Below are 12,601 nucleotides of genomic sequence, written 5' to 3'. Positions count from 1 at the left end.
AAGAAAAACAATAGGAAGCACATCAGAAATGGCAAGAATGTTCCAAACGCAGCCGCATGTAAACGCAGCTAATCGCAATGTGCAACTGCAAGTGATCGCTGTGCCAGGATTCTCTGAATTTCAAAATAAAACATGCTTTTAACAGCGGCAGGACAGCCTCCCGTGTGAAGAAATTCTAGTACCAGAATTGTGCTACTAAAAATCTTCTGTGCAGCTCTAGCCTTTTCAGTTGACTGCCAGCAAATGGTTAAAGTGACACTAAATAATATACTTAATCTCCAAAAATAATCCATACACATCCACTACTTAATGGCCCTGTAATCTATTTTTCATAAAATTATTTCTCCCTTTCTCCCAATCTTGAAATCTTTGGAACAAGCAGTGTGTGTTTAATTGCGGTCATGTGCACTGCTCTATGCGCACTACAAATCCCATAGTCTGTCTCTAGAGCAAGCAGAGGAGGGTGACTACATTCCTACATACAATGGGGCCATGGAGAATTAATGTAGCCACCCTGTAAGGAAGTTAGATCACTTCAGATGTGATCCCAAGTGGGTGGCCCGAGCCCACCCACTTGGGACATCAGCGTATCAATATTCGCTATTGTTTTCCAGCTTCTCCTCCCGGCAATCAGGACAGGAGGTGGGTTTTAAGACTGGATTGGCTGGAAGGAGAAGCCGGTGTTTCATCAGAATAGGTGACCCGAGGTGAACGTGTTCCCCCCCCCCCCCCCATCCCTCTCACCCAGACATGGCGCCTTCAGCCCGCTGGTACTTCACCCGGGAGCAGCTAGAATGCAGCCCATCCCACCGCACTGGCGTGGATCCGGACAAGGAGCTATCGTACTGGCGGGCGGCCAACCTCATTCAAGACATGGGCCAGAGGCTCGGCGTATTCTGACGGAACACCGTGACCTGGATGGGGTAAGTGTGGACCCGGCAGCGGGGGGGGGTTTGTTTGCCGCCCCCCAAAAATGGAGCACCAGCTGCCACTGTAGGGACACAGGGACTTGTTTTGAAGAGGTTTTTTTATAAAGCAGTCATTCTAAAGCCTCCTACACACAATCGAATTTTCGGCAGGGAATTGTGTGATGACAGACTGTTGGCCTAAAATCCGACCGTTGGTACGCTCCATCAGACAATTGTTGTCCAACTTTCCGCCAACAAATGTTGGATGGCAAGCTAGTAAATTTTCGGCGGACAACAGTCTGTTGTCAGATTTTCGTATTGTGTGCACACAAGTCCGTCATACAGAAGTCCAAAGTACAAACACGCATGCTGGGAATCAATACCAAACATGACATTGGCAGAAGGTGCTCAAAGGGTGGCACCCAAGAGCTGAAATTCCACGTAGTACGTCACTACGTTCTTGTTTGTTGGCCGACAATTGTGTGCCATTTGTATGCAAGACAAGTTCCTGGCACACGCCCTTAGGACAAAAGTCTGACGCTTTGTTGGCCAACAATCCGATCGTGTGTACGAGGCTTAAGAGTGGCCAACCAGCTAACAGGAAGACTAGTGCCATTTCCACACATGAGATTAAGACCATTTTACAGGGATGATATCTCTTCAACCCAGCCCACACGCACCATTGGTAAGATACACCAGCTGAGACATAAGACGTCATATTACTGTGTTTTGATTGTAAATAGCCTTGCAGGAGGTAAATATGTTTTTTGCATGTGTGCTCTGTAATATTTTGTTCCGTTTTGATTGTAATGTGTCACAGTTCAGGATTTCCACATTTCCATTGTTTCTTCATGCTGATTTAAAGATTAGGCACAAAGCACTTTTTTTGCTAGTTGTATAATCCCGGCTGTCACAAAAGATGAAGTACAGAGAACATGAGTGCTCTTTGTATTGTATTTTCTTGGTGGCCCACCATGGCCATTCTCCTGCTCTGTATCTGAGAATGTCATTTTCTTCATGCAGGCACATATCTACTCTCTGGGTGCAACACTGAAAGCAGCAATAGAATATGTGGTGGACCCGGATTCACAAACAGAATTCTGTCAAGATTTAAACTTATTGCTGGATTCCATGCAACAGGAGAACCCGGCAAACAGACCAGACATTGAGGTAAATGTGAACATTCTTTATTCATCATAGACATAGTTGAGTGAGGGCATAGATTTGCCCAGATCTTGGCTGTTCATCTGTTACCAGTTTATCACTTCTGTAGTTGTTTAGTTAAAGCTGTTGTTAGAAAGTTATTTCTGCTTATATTTTCCTTTCCTTCTTGCCCCCCCCCCCACAACCAACGTGCTAATGGATTAGAAAAAAAAACATTTTTATTCAATTTTTTTGGTCCTAGTGATATCCTCACTGGCTCTCTGTGCTTCTCTATGCAATGCAGACAGATCATGGCTGGTGTAAGAGGCTGGTAAAGTTCTGTATGTGGCTTCCTGAAAAAACATCACAGCACTCCTCTAAAGAGCCCTCAGCTATGCAGTTGTTGGCTCTTAGGAGTTGCAGAAATATGAAGGGTAGGACATCCTCCAGCCAGGAAATGAGGTGGGCTCTGATTGGCTGTAGCTTCTAATGCACACTGTGAGAAGCTCATAGTATGCAGTGAAATCAGCATATGTAATATCAGTATAGGAAGCCTGTAGAACTGTGCAAGACTGAGTCACTTACCTTAAAGGGGTTATAAACCCATTCTATGCATTAAGGTGAAAAACCTCCGGCGATGCAGCAGCCCCCCTCAGAGCCCCCCTTATACTTACCTGAACCCGTTCTTTCCAGCGATGGGGATGAGCAGACCAGCTCCAGCTGGTGCCTTGGGTCCTGATTGGATAGATTGATAGCAGTGAAGCCATTGGCTCCCGCTGCTGTCAATCACATCCAATGTCGCAGTAGCCGGGGTTGTGTGTGTCAAGGGACGCAGCAGCAGGACACGGGAGCGCGCCCGCACGAGTGAGCAGAGGGAGAGCGGCTCTCCAACGGGGTTCTCAAGAAGAGGAGGAGCCAGGAGTGCCGCTGAAGGACCCCAGAAGAGGAGGATCAGGGCCACTCTGTGCAAAACCAACTTTATTTTATTTATTTGTTTTTTATTTTTTTTGTTTTTTAAAACAAACCTTTACACATCCTTCAAATGCATTAAAGTTTTGATTTATGATAAATGTAAACATCAAAATATCTTAAAGTGACTCTGTTACTAATTCCGAAAGGGGGAAACGGTTGCAAAGCCATGTCCCGCTGCCTGCCTCAGCAAACTCTTTCTATAGGATCCTCAGCATCCAGAACACTTCCCAGATTCCTTGGTTCCTTCTGCCGGTTCCTATGTCACTACTGAAAACTGTAGTCATGTGTTGTTGGTTGATCAAAGCACATTCCCAGAAATGTAAAAGGTTTTTCCGCAAGATTTTCTTTAACACAACGGAATCCACTCTCAGTGGTGGCTGATTTAAAATTTTAATTGCTGCTTATGACACTTTTTTATACTATGTTGCATCCATATTTAGGATGTAACATTTAAGTTGGTACCAAAGTGGCTCCCCCACTTATAAGGTCTAAGGGTTCTTCTCCACGGTGGCTCCTATCGCTTAAAGTGATTGTAAAGGTTCCCTTTTATTGATTTATTTTTTAAATATAAAAAACAATCATGTTATACTTGCCTGCTCTGCAAGGGTTTTGCACAGAGAAGCCACGATCCTCCTTTTCTGGGGTGCCCCGCTGGTGCTCCTGGCTCCTCCCCATCATCGGGTGCACCCGTGTGGGCTCCCTTCTGAGTCTCACTGCTGCTTCTATGGACACAGAAAACGAGACTCATCCCCCCCCCCTCCCATGTCACTGGATTTGATTTACAGCAGCAGGAGCCAAGAAAGAGGGGGGCAGCTGCAGCAAGGGAGGTTTTTCACCTTAATGCACCAGAATGCTTTAAAGTACAAAACCTTGAAACTTTACAATCACTTTAACTTTGCATGTCATTTATTCACTGAGGTCTGTGAATGAATAAACTACAAGTCCCATCTTCCACTGCGCCAGACAGACTTGTAGCTATCAGTGAAACACAAGTGGAGTGATTACCCCAGCTTCATAGCCGAAACTCGTATATGGAGCTGAAGGAAGGGTCTGTGCATTGCATTTGTTGCAATGCTTTGCAAGCTTACATGCAAAAAGTAAAAAAATGCACAAAGGTGGACCGTTAAGAATTTGTAAATATCTAAAGGTTAGGTTCACCTTTTCATGAAAAATAAAATAAAGCATGAACCAACCTCAGATATCCTGGCCACCCCTGTGGACCCCGCTAAACACAGCAGCCGTAATGCCTTTTGCTGCCGGTGTAACTGTCCTTACACTGTAAACTCCAATACCCATCCCCGACGTGAGTATCCATCATAATGCTGCAGTAGCAGGCACTTATTGTTATTGGCCAGTACAGCCATGTGACCATGCTGACCAAAAAGAAGCCACTTCTTCGGGTAAGGTGTCACAGAAGACAGAAACAATTCTCTTTGGTCAGCACGCTCACATGGACCAATAAGTTCTTGCCTATTTGAGCATATTTGATAGATGCTCAGTCTAGTATTGCAGTGTTTGGTGTACAGACTGACACACTGATAACACAGGGCATCATGGCCCCTCTGTGCAGCTGGGTCTGGAGGGGTGGTCAGGGTATTTGGAGTTGGTTCACCTTTTTAATTTTTTATGAACAGGTGAACTTATCCTTTAAGTGCTACACGGTTGCACTTAATCTGCACCTCATGAGAAAAAAAAACAGTGGTGTGAATATAACCTTAAGGGGCCTTCTCACACCTGTTCGCTCTTGCTGTGCTAGAAGGCACATTTCCAACGTGACAAAAGCGCATTAGCGTTATTGACCTTTAAATCCTTTGACCCTTCACATTGCTGCGCTGCTTTTGCACTGTGGTTTGCAGTCCTGCAGGTGGCATCTTTGGTGCGCTTTTGAAAACTACACCAAAGATGCACCTTCCGGGTAAGTCAATGGGAAACGCACCAAAAACGCACCTAGGGTGTGTTTTTTAGATTCATTTTTGGGGTCACGTGGAACAAAGATGCTGGCTGTTAACCCCTTCGCGCTGACTGCCTCCTGGCCCTTTAAAGCTTCTAAACTTCGGGAGATGGGCATTTGGGTCATGTGACCGCTGGGATTGCCTGTCACATCAGTCACATAATCAGAAAGCTCCAAATTTCTAGTATGCATCGGGAGCCTTCCAGTAACCGCTGGCTACTGCGGGCAACGGAACGTGCTCTCGTCGCGGTAAGTGGTTTACACAGGGCTGCATATATGTGTACGGCTGGCGTGACAAGTTTGGGGAGCGGGCACCCGCCGGCGTCCTTAACCAGTGAATAGCTGATTATTAAGGAGCCGGCACATCCCATGATTTGTCACCATTATCCAACTCCTGTGGAGGAGTCAGTCCGGCCCGCCCCCTCTCCTCCCCTCACTTTTTGGGGGGCCGATGCTCTGGGCTGTCCCTCCCAGTCTTTCTGGCTCCACCCCCCACTGGTGGTAGCATCGCTCCTGCTTAAGAGGAGCTGGAGCATGCTGACCACCAAGGAGGTACTGGGGGAGACATACATGTAGTTATCACTGGTTGTTACGGATGCTGGCGGGTGCTGGCTACTTGACAACCAGTGAAGAGCAGAGCAAGGACCGGCTTCCATCTTTAACAACCAGTGAATGGCGACCTTAACAACCGGCTATTTACCTCAGCTGCATTGTGCTAAGTTTGAACGCAATGCATTTTAAACATGCTATGCCTTTTTAAAAACATTTTATAAGTGCTGCAGTGTGAAAGCGACCTTTTTACTACTTCTGTGTGTGAAGTTTCTATCAAAGAGCTCTTCTATAGAACCATTTCACCGTCTTTGTATCTTTGCTTGTTATGATAGAATTAAAAAGGCTTTATTGATCAATAGATGTATGTGTGAAGCATGGAAAATTATCTTTATGGATCTCATATGAAATAAATCTTCTGTGCACACAGAGCATTATATCCGAGTGTGAAGAAAAGCTTAGTTGTTCCTCGGCATCCGTATGTCGAAGTATTTCATCCATCGGGAGAAGGGTCCTCTCCATAGAATCAGTCAGCGCTGTACAAGGTAAATCTTCTGTGCTGATGTATCTTGATCAATAACTGCAAAAATACAAATCTATGTAGTGATGTAAGAACTCTGGCATAATCAGATAATCTATGACTGTCCATTGCTATGCTTCTTTGTAATTTAAAGATCTTCCCCTCCATACCCCAACCATCATTCTCATGTTCTTGTTGTATTTGGAAGGTAAAATCCATACAGGCTAAAATAATAAGCATATTTTTATTTTATTTTTTATAAAACGAATTGTTCTATTTTTATGGTTATGTAAAAATACCCAGACACATTAAATAAGGCATAACCAATGCTATTGACGTGCATTGTCAAACTACATAAGTTAACTCCATTTTGGCCTAGACTAGTTCTACAGAAGGCTGTTCTTATCTTAAAGTATTACTAAACCCAGGGCCCTTCATTAATTATTTCTGGAAATAGCATGCCCTGCATATGTGATTTTCATCCCAGAAGTTTGCACAGAGCTAGAAGTCAAATGACGGGTTTTCCTGCAACGAGTTCCATTTTTGGTAAGATATTGCATTTTTGCTTGTACATGATTGGATAATAAAATCAGCAGAGCTTCCCCTCACTTCAGATCTTCCCCTCAGATTTACAGTGACTGCACTTCCAAGTGAGCTTGCAGTGCAAAGTGAATTTGCCTTTCGTAAATAACCCCCATCGTCTAGGACCCGGGCTTTAGCTTTTCCAAATCAGGTAGTGAAATGAAACCAGATCCTCTCATCTTGATAAACGTGCTGATGGATGGATATATCATTACCTTCAGAAAAAAAAAGGAGGTTCAATTCTAAAATTCAGTTTTCTAAATACCTTGTAGTTTTACCTGGAGGATATTATCTTTTAACAAAACTAAAAGGCCCTGTTAAAGTGTTACTGAACCCAGGACCCTGCATTCACTATATCTGGTCTCCCACAGTACACAGAACATGGAAATGCAATCTTTTTAGTAAATATAAACTGATAAATATCTTTTATTATCAGCAGTATATAGTAGTCATGCAAATTCTATCAGTGTCCAGCTGAGCACTGGTTAAAACGTGTAGAAGGAGTTTTCTGACTGTCCTATTAGGCTGCAAGACCCCTGACCCTGTGCTGATCACAGGCACTGATTGGCCCTGTGCTGATCACAGGCACTCTCCCAAGGAGAAAAAAAAAAACTCTCTAGCAATACACACCAAACTAAGCATGTGCAGCCTGACTCTATAGACTCTGTGTTATCAGGAAATTTTTAGGGGAGGATCTGAGAAGACAGGATCAAACAGCGTTTTTCCAAAATGCGGAGGATTAACCCCTTAGGTACCACAGTTGTATAACAAACATGCTTTACTGCATATGCAGACTGATTTTACTAATGTGGGTTTAGTAACACCCATTGCCCCGTACACACGATCGGACTTTCCAACAACAAAACTGTTGAATTTTGTTCGAAGGTTGTTGGCTCCAACTTGTCTTGCATACACATGGTCACACAAATGTTGGCCAACAATTATGAACGTGGTGACGTACGACGAGCCGAGGAAAAAGGAAGTTCAATAGCCAATAGTGTGTACGGGGCATTACAAAACCTTACAGCATTTTGGAGTTTAATGAAGGAATATAACAAGTAATTGGGTAAAGTCTTACATATTATTTTTTTTTTAAGCACTTACCAGAGCAGTAGCTGTCAGGCTTCAGGTCCCCTCTGACTCTCAAGCTGAAAGGTCAGGCTCAAAGTAAATATAAATCCGTAAAGGTACCAACATAAGAATTTGGCATGCAAGCCTGTACAATTATAATGGCTTTAGACTCTAATCAAATCTTACATTTTACAATAATTACAGAAATCATTGCCAAATATGCACTTGGCAGTCTTAGGGCTCTTGCACACTGCAGGTGGAACTCTGCTGGGTACACTTCTGGGCACAACAACAGCTGTATTTTATTCTGTACTGCTATATGCCCTTATGTACATCTGTGTGCAGTCAGTTATTGGTGAACAAAAACTCTTATCCAGTTTGAACCTACCAGAGACCCAGTTATTTCATCACCAGGTTTCACCATCTTGCCGCTCCTAAGGCCGGTTTACGCCACAATTTCTGTGTTCTGGATGTGTTTGTGATGTGTTCTGATGGGTTTTTGATGCGGTTTCTCCCCTCCTTTTTTATTTATTTATTCATTTTTTTTTCTTCATCTCAATTTAGAGTCAAATATATTTTTATTGTGTTTAACAGAATGAAACAACATAATATACATTGTAGCTGGATGTTCAGTATAGAAAGCAATACAATATAGGATTTATATTGACCTTTTGCTAGTAGGTGTCGGCTTAACCCGCCGTGTATTGCGAATCACCTTATGAAGAGTGAGGATGAAAACTTCCAGATCTTAGTCATTGCAATATAGAATTGGGGGGGAGAAGAAAATGAAAAAGATAGAGGGAGGGGATTGGAAGGGTTGGGTATAGCAGGGGGAAAGAGGGGAGTGAGCAGGTCCTGGTGCAACAAATCGGGGGGGGGGCAGGGATATATGGTGCATTTAGCTCTTCATCTCGATTTAGAACGTGTGTTCCAATGCGTTTTGCCAAGTTCCACATTTATTCCATACAGAAAAAATGCAGCTTGTTCTACTTGACTACCCTGAAACGCACTGAAAACATGGAAAACACTGTGCATGCTTTTTTTTAATGTAGATTAAAACACATTGGACTGCATCTGGTGTGAAGCAAATCTATAATAGCGTAGAGAACACTCATCAAAAACATTTCTGCTGTTCCTGTGGCAGCCACATGTCACTGATTTCTGCAGAGCAGTAGGCTTATGTCAATGGCCAAGGGGAGTATTAACAGGTGAAGGTATAAGTTTAGCTGCTGACGTTTCAAAAAACATAGAATTTCCATATACGTAACAATGCTGTTTACTCTGCCTAGGCTATTCAAAAAAACAAAAAACAAAAAAACAAACAGTTTCAAGAGTCCAAGTTTCTTTATTTTTAATTAAACATGACAATTTTAATCCTTAAATCATGGTCCTTATATCATTTAATCATGGTCCTTGTAATGCGTTTTCTGTCGTTTAACATCCCGTTTTTATGTGAAATCGACCATAAAGGATTTGGGACTTTGAGATAATCATTTGGGATTCTCTTTTTCGTTTTCATTTGGACTTCTCATTTTAGGTGACCCCTATTTTTTGGTGGGGAGCGCTACTGAATTTAAGCCATTTGGCATTACTGATTCCTTGTTATTGGTGAGGAATCTTTGCACAGCACCTCATCACCATTTTTCTTATGTCAACTTGATCTGCTTATTTTAGATATCACATTTTTAGCAGCTGATGGAATGAATTATGAGGATAAGAAAATATTTACGTGCGTGCAGAATTTAAAGGTTCACATTAATATTCAAATCTTGCAAATGCTCAGTGGTTACTGGTCCTTTTTTTGCGAGTCCTTGCAGCACAGTGACATTTAAAAGAAAGACGCTAACTTGTCCATACAATTGCAGTTAAACTTTATGGCGATTAAATAAGGACTGCACTCCAGAGTCTACATTCACTCTAATTGTTCTGCAAGCACTGTCCTGTTTGCATTGCAATCCAAACACTAGGCAGAGCTCCTTGTTGATTCTCATCCTCCTGATGACCTACATCACTGGTATATGTAGCAGAAATCTAGCCATGAGGATTCTTAGACTGGAAAAAAGGTGAAAGTATTCTGATGAAGATAGACCAGCAAATACAGGAAACTGATGTCATACTCTAAAACAAGTACCCAGCACTCAGCCCTATTGGAAGACATGGAGATATAATTATAACCTGCTTTTAACATTTTAATGAAAACAGATGTCTCAGTTGCATACACTTGATTGTATATGTGGAAGCCACATACCACATTAAGATGTTCCTATAAACTATAACTATAAATATAATATAATATATATATATATATATATATATATATATATATATATATATATATATATATATATATATATATATATATTTATTAATTATAGCAATGAAAAAATAGAGAGCAGGTTACCCCAGACTTGAAGGCACAGAGAAAGAGATCATTCAGATTTGCAGAGGGTAGTTGTGTATGTGTATATATGTGTGTGTAATGTATATACAGCAGGTACAAAAAGTATTGAACACGTCACCATTTTTCTAGGTAAATATATTTCTAAAGGTGCTATTGAGATGACCTTTTCACCACATGTTGGTAACAACCTTTGCAATCCAGACATACCAGGACACCGAAACAAAGTAGTTCAGAATTTAAGTATGTGTAATAAAATGGAATGACACAGGGGAAAAGTATTGAACACATGAAGAAAGGGAGGTGCAAAAAGGCATTGAAAGCTAAAACATCAGCTGAAATCTATCAGTAATTAGAAAGCAATCCTGCCCCTGGTCAGTGCCAATTAATATCAACTGGTTCAAACTCAACTGATGGCCTATAAATTACCAAGGTGTCACACAAGAAACATCTCATGATGGGTAAAAGGAAAGAGCTCTCTCAAGACCTTCGCAACCTTATTGTTGCAAAACATACTGATGGATTTGGTTACGATTTCTAAACTTCTGAATGTTCCAGTGAGCACTGTTGGGACCACAATCCAGAAGTGGAAAGAACATCATTTCACCATAAACTGGCCACGACCAGGTGCTCCTCGCAGGATTTTTGAAAAGAATTATCAGAAGAGTTGTCCAAGAGTCAAGAACCACTTGGGGAGAGCATAAAAATTGCCTGGAATTAGCAGGTACAATTGTTTCAAAGGGAACAATAAGCAATGCACTAAACCGCCATGGCCTGTATGCACGCTCACCATGCAAGACTCCATTGCTGAAGAAAAAGCATGTTGAAGCTTATTTAAGGTTTGCTGCACAACATTTAGACAAGCCTGTGAAATACTGGGAGCATTTAGTCTGGTCAGATGAGACCAAAATCAAACTCTTTGGATGCCATAATACAGGGGTCCCCGGGTTACAAACAAGTTAGAGACTGTAGGTTTGTTCTTAAGTTGAATCTGTTTGTAAGTCGGAACAGGTACATTTTTTAAGTGTAGCTCCAGCCAAAAAAACTATTTTTAAGCTTTTTGGATAGCATAGGGAAAGGTTAACACCCCTGTAACATTTGCTTTGCTGTGTGTGCCCCTGTTCAGAAGATTTCACCTCACTTTCTGTCCCAATGACAATTGGATGTAGAAAATTTTGGGTTGTTGTGGAAACAAGCCTTGGTGATAAAGCATCAGTGGATGTACCTTTTCCCCATAATAGCTCTTACAGGAGTGAATTTCCCTTCCTAGGGGTAGATTTCCTCTCACTTTCTGTTGTCTCCCTCCGTTTGTAAGTAGGAGTCGTTTGTAAGTCGGATGTTTGTAACTAGGGGACCCCATGTGCACACCATGTTTGGAGGTCAAATTGCACTGCACATTACTACAAAAATTCCCCCATACCAACAGTGAAGTTTGGAGGTGGGAACATCATGGTGTGGGGTTCTTTCAGCATACCGTACTGGCAAACTTCATATCATTGAAGGAAGGGTGAATGAAAAAATGTACCAAGACATTCTTAAAAAGGCTGAGAGTGGGGAGAGCGAATCAGGACAGAACGGATACAGACTGCGGTTACACTCGGATGGAAAGACCGTTATCTGTCTGGGGAAGCGCTGAGATCCGGCCTGGAAGTAGAAGGGCAAATTATACCTACTAGGAAGTGAAGGCTAGCCGACGAGGACACTGCTGGCCTCGCTGCCTTTTATTCATTGCTGTCGATTGGCTTCTACTTTGTAAGTGCGATTCCTTTTTTTATTAAACATTTTCCTTATCAAAATGTACTGCACTATGGAAAGTTTTCTTTTCTCTGTTCCCGAGTACCATTAGAGTTTTGCGGCTGTTCCAGAAATTGCTTGGGTCTTGGGGAGACCGATTTCCCTATGCTGGGTGAGACTGCTGTTTAGCAGTCATCGCCATCTGGTAAGCAAGTCATCCTTTGAATCACCTGGTTGTGGAAATTGCACATTATTTCTTCCCTGCAATCTTTCATTTTTCTACATGGATTGGTGTTTTTTCTTCCCTTACCAGTGTATGGACTTAATGATTAATGGGACTCTGCCTTAGTATTCACTTTTCATTTGTCATTTATTTTTCACCAAATATATGGTCACTTATTTTTTGATTTTATTTTTTTATTTTTATCACATATGAATTGCAATAATATTGTAATTTTGCTTCAGTTATAGTTTTTTATTCTTTCACTAGCATATGTTTATATGAAAACATTTTTTTCACAGATTATTTTTTAAGTAACGTTTGTGATAATCATACATTTGCATTAGCGCTGCATCTATTTTGGGTTGTTATTGCTATTTTAGTTTGGTATTAGACTTTAAGGTGCTGGCAGCTTTTTCTTGATTCAGTCACTATTCTGCATCACATATTAATCTTCTAGCGCAGCTCCAGTCTTCGGGCGTTTTCTTTATTCTTAAAAATCTGTTGCCCTCTACCAGCATGATGAAGATGAAATGAGGGTGGACATTTCACC

The 12,601-nt window shown here is 41.8% G+C and overlaps 1 protein-coding gene across 1 annotated transcript in view; it reads left to right on the top strand.

Moving 5' to 3' along the window:
- The window catches only part of KNDC1 (kinase non-catalytic C-lobe domain containing 1), a 238,237-nt gene that overhangs the window by 64,462 nt on the left and 161,174 nt on the right, over positions 1 to 12,601 (top strand). The window contains exons 4-5 of the mRNA XM_073596077.1: positions 1,932 to 2,078; positions 5,954 to 6,068. Coding sequence (XP_073452178.1) covers positions 1,932 to 2,078; positions 5,954 to 6,068 — 262 coding nt within the window. The remainder of the gene's footprint in view (positions 1 to 1,931; positions 2,079 to 5,953; positions 6,069 to 12,601) is intronic.

This window comes from Aquarana catesbeiana, linkage group LG08 (assembly GCF_042186555.1).
Source record: "Aquarana catesbeiana isolate 2022-GZ linkage group LG08, ASM4218655v1, whole genome shotgun sequence".
Taxonomy (NCBI): domain Eukaryota; kingdom Metazoa; phylum Chordata; class Amphibia; order Anura; family Ranidae; genus Aquarana; species Aquarana catesbeiana.
Note: the sequence above shows the minus strand (reverse complement) of the source record. Positions and strands in the feature narration are given on the sequence as shown.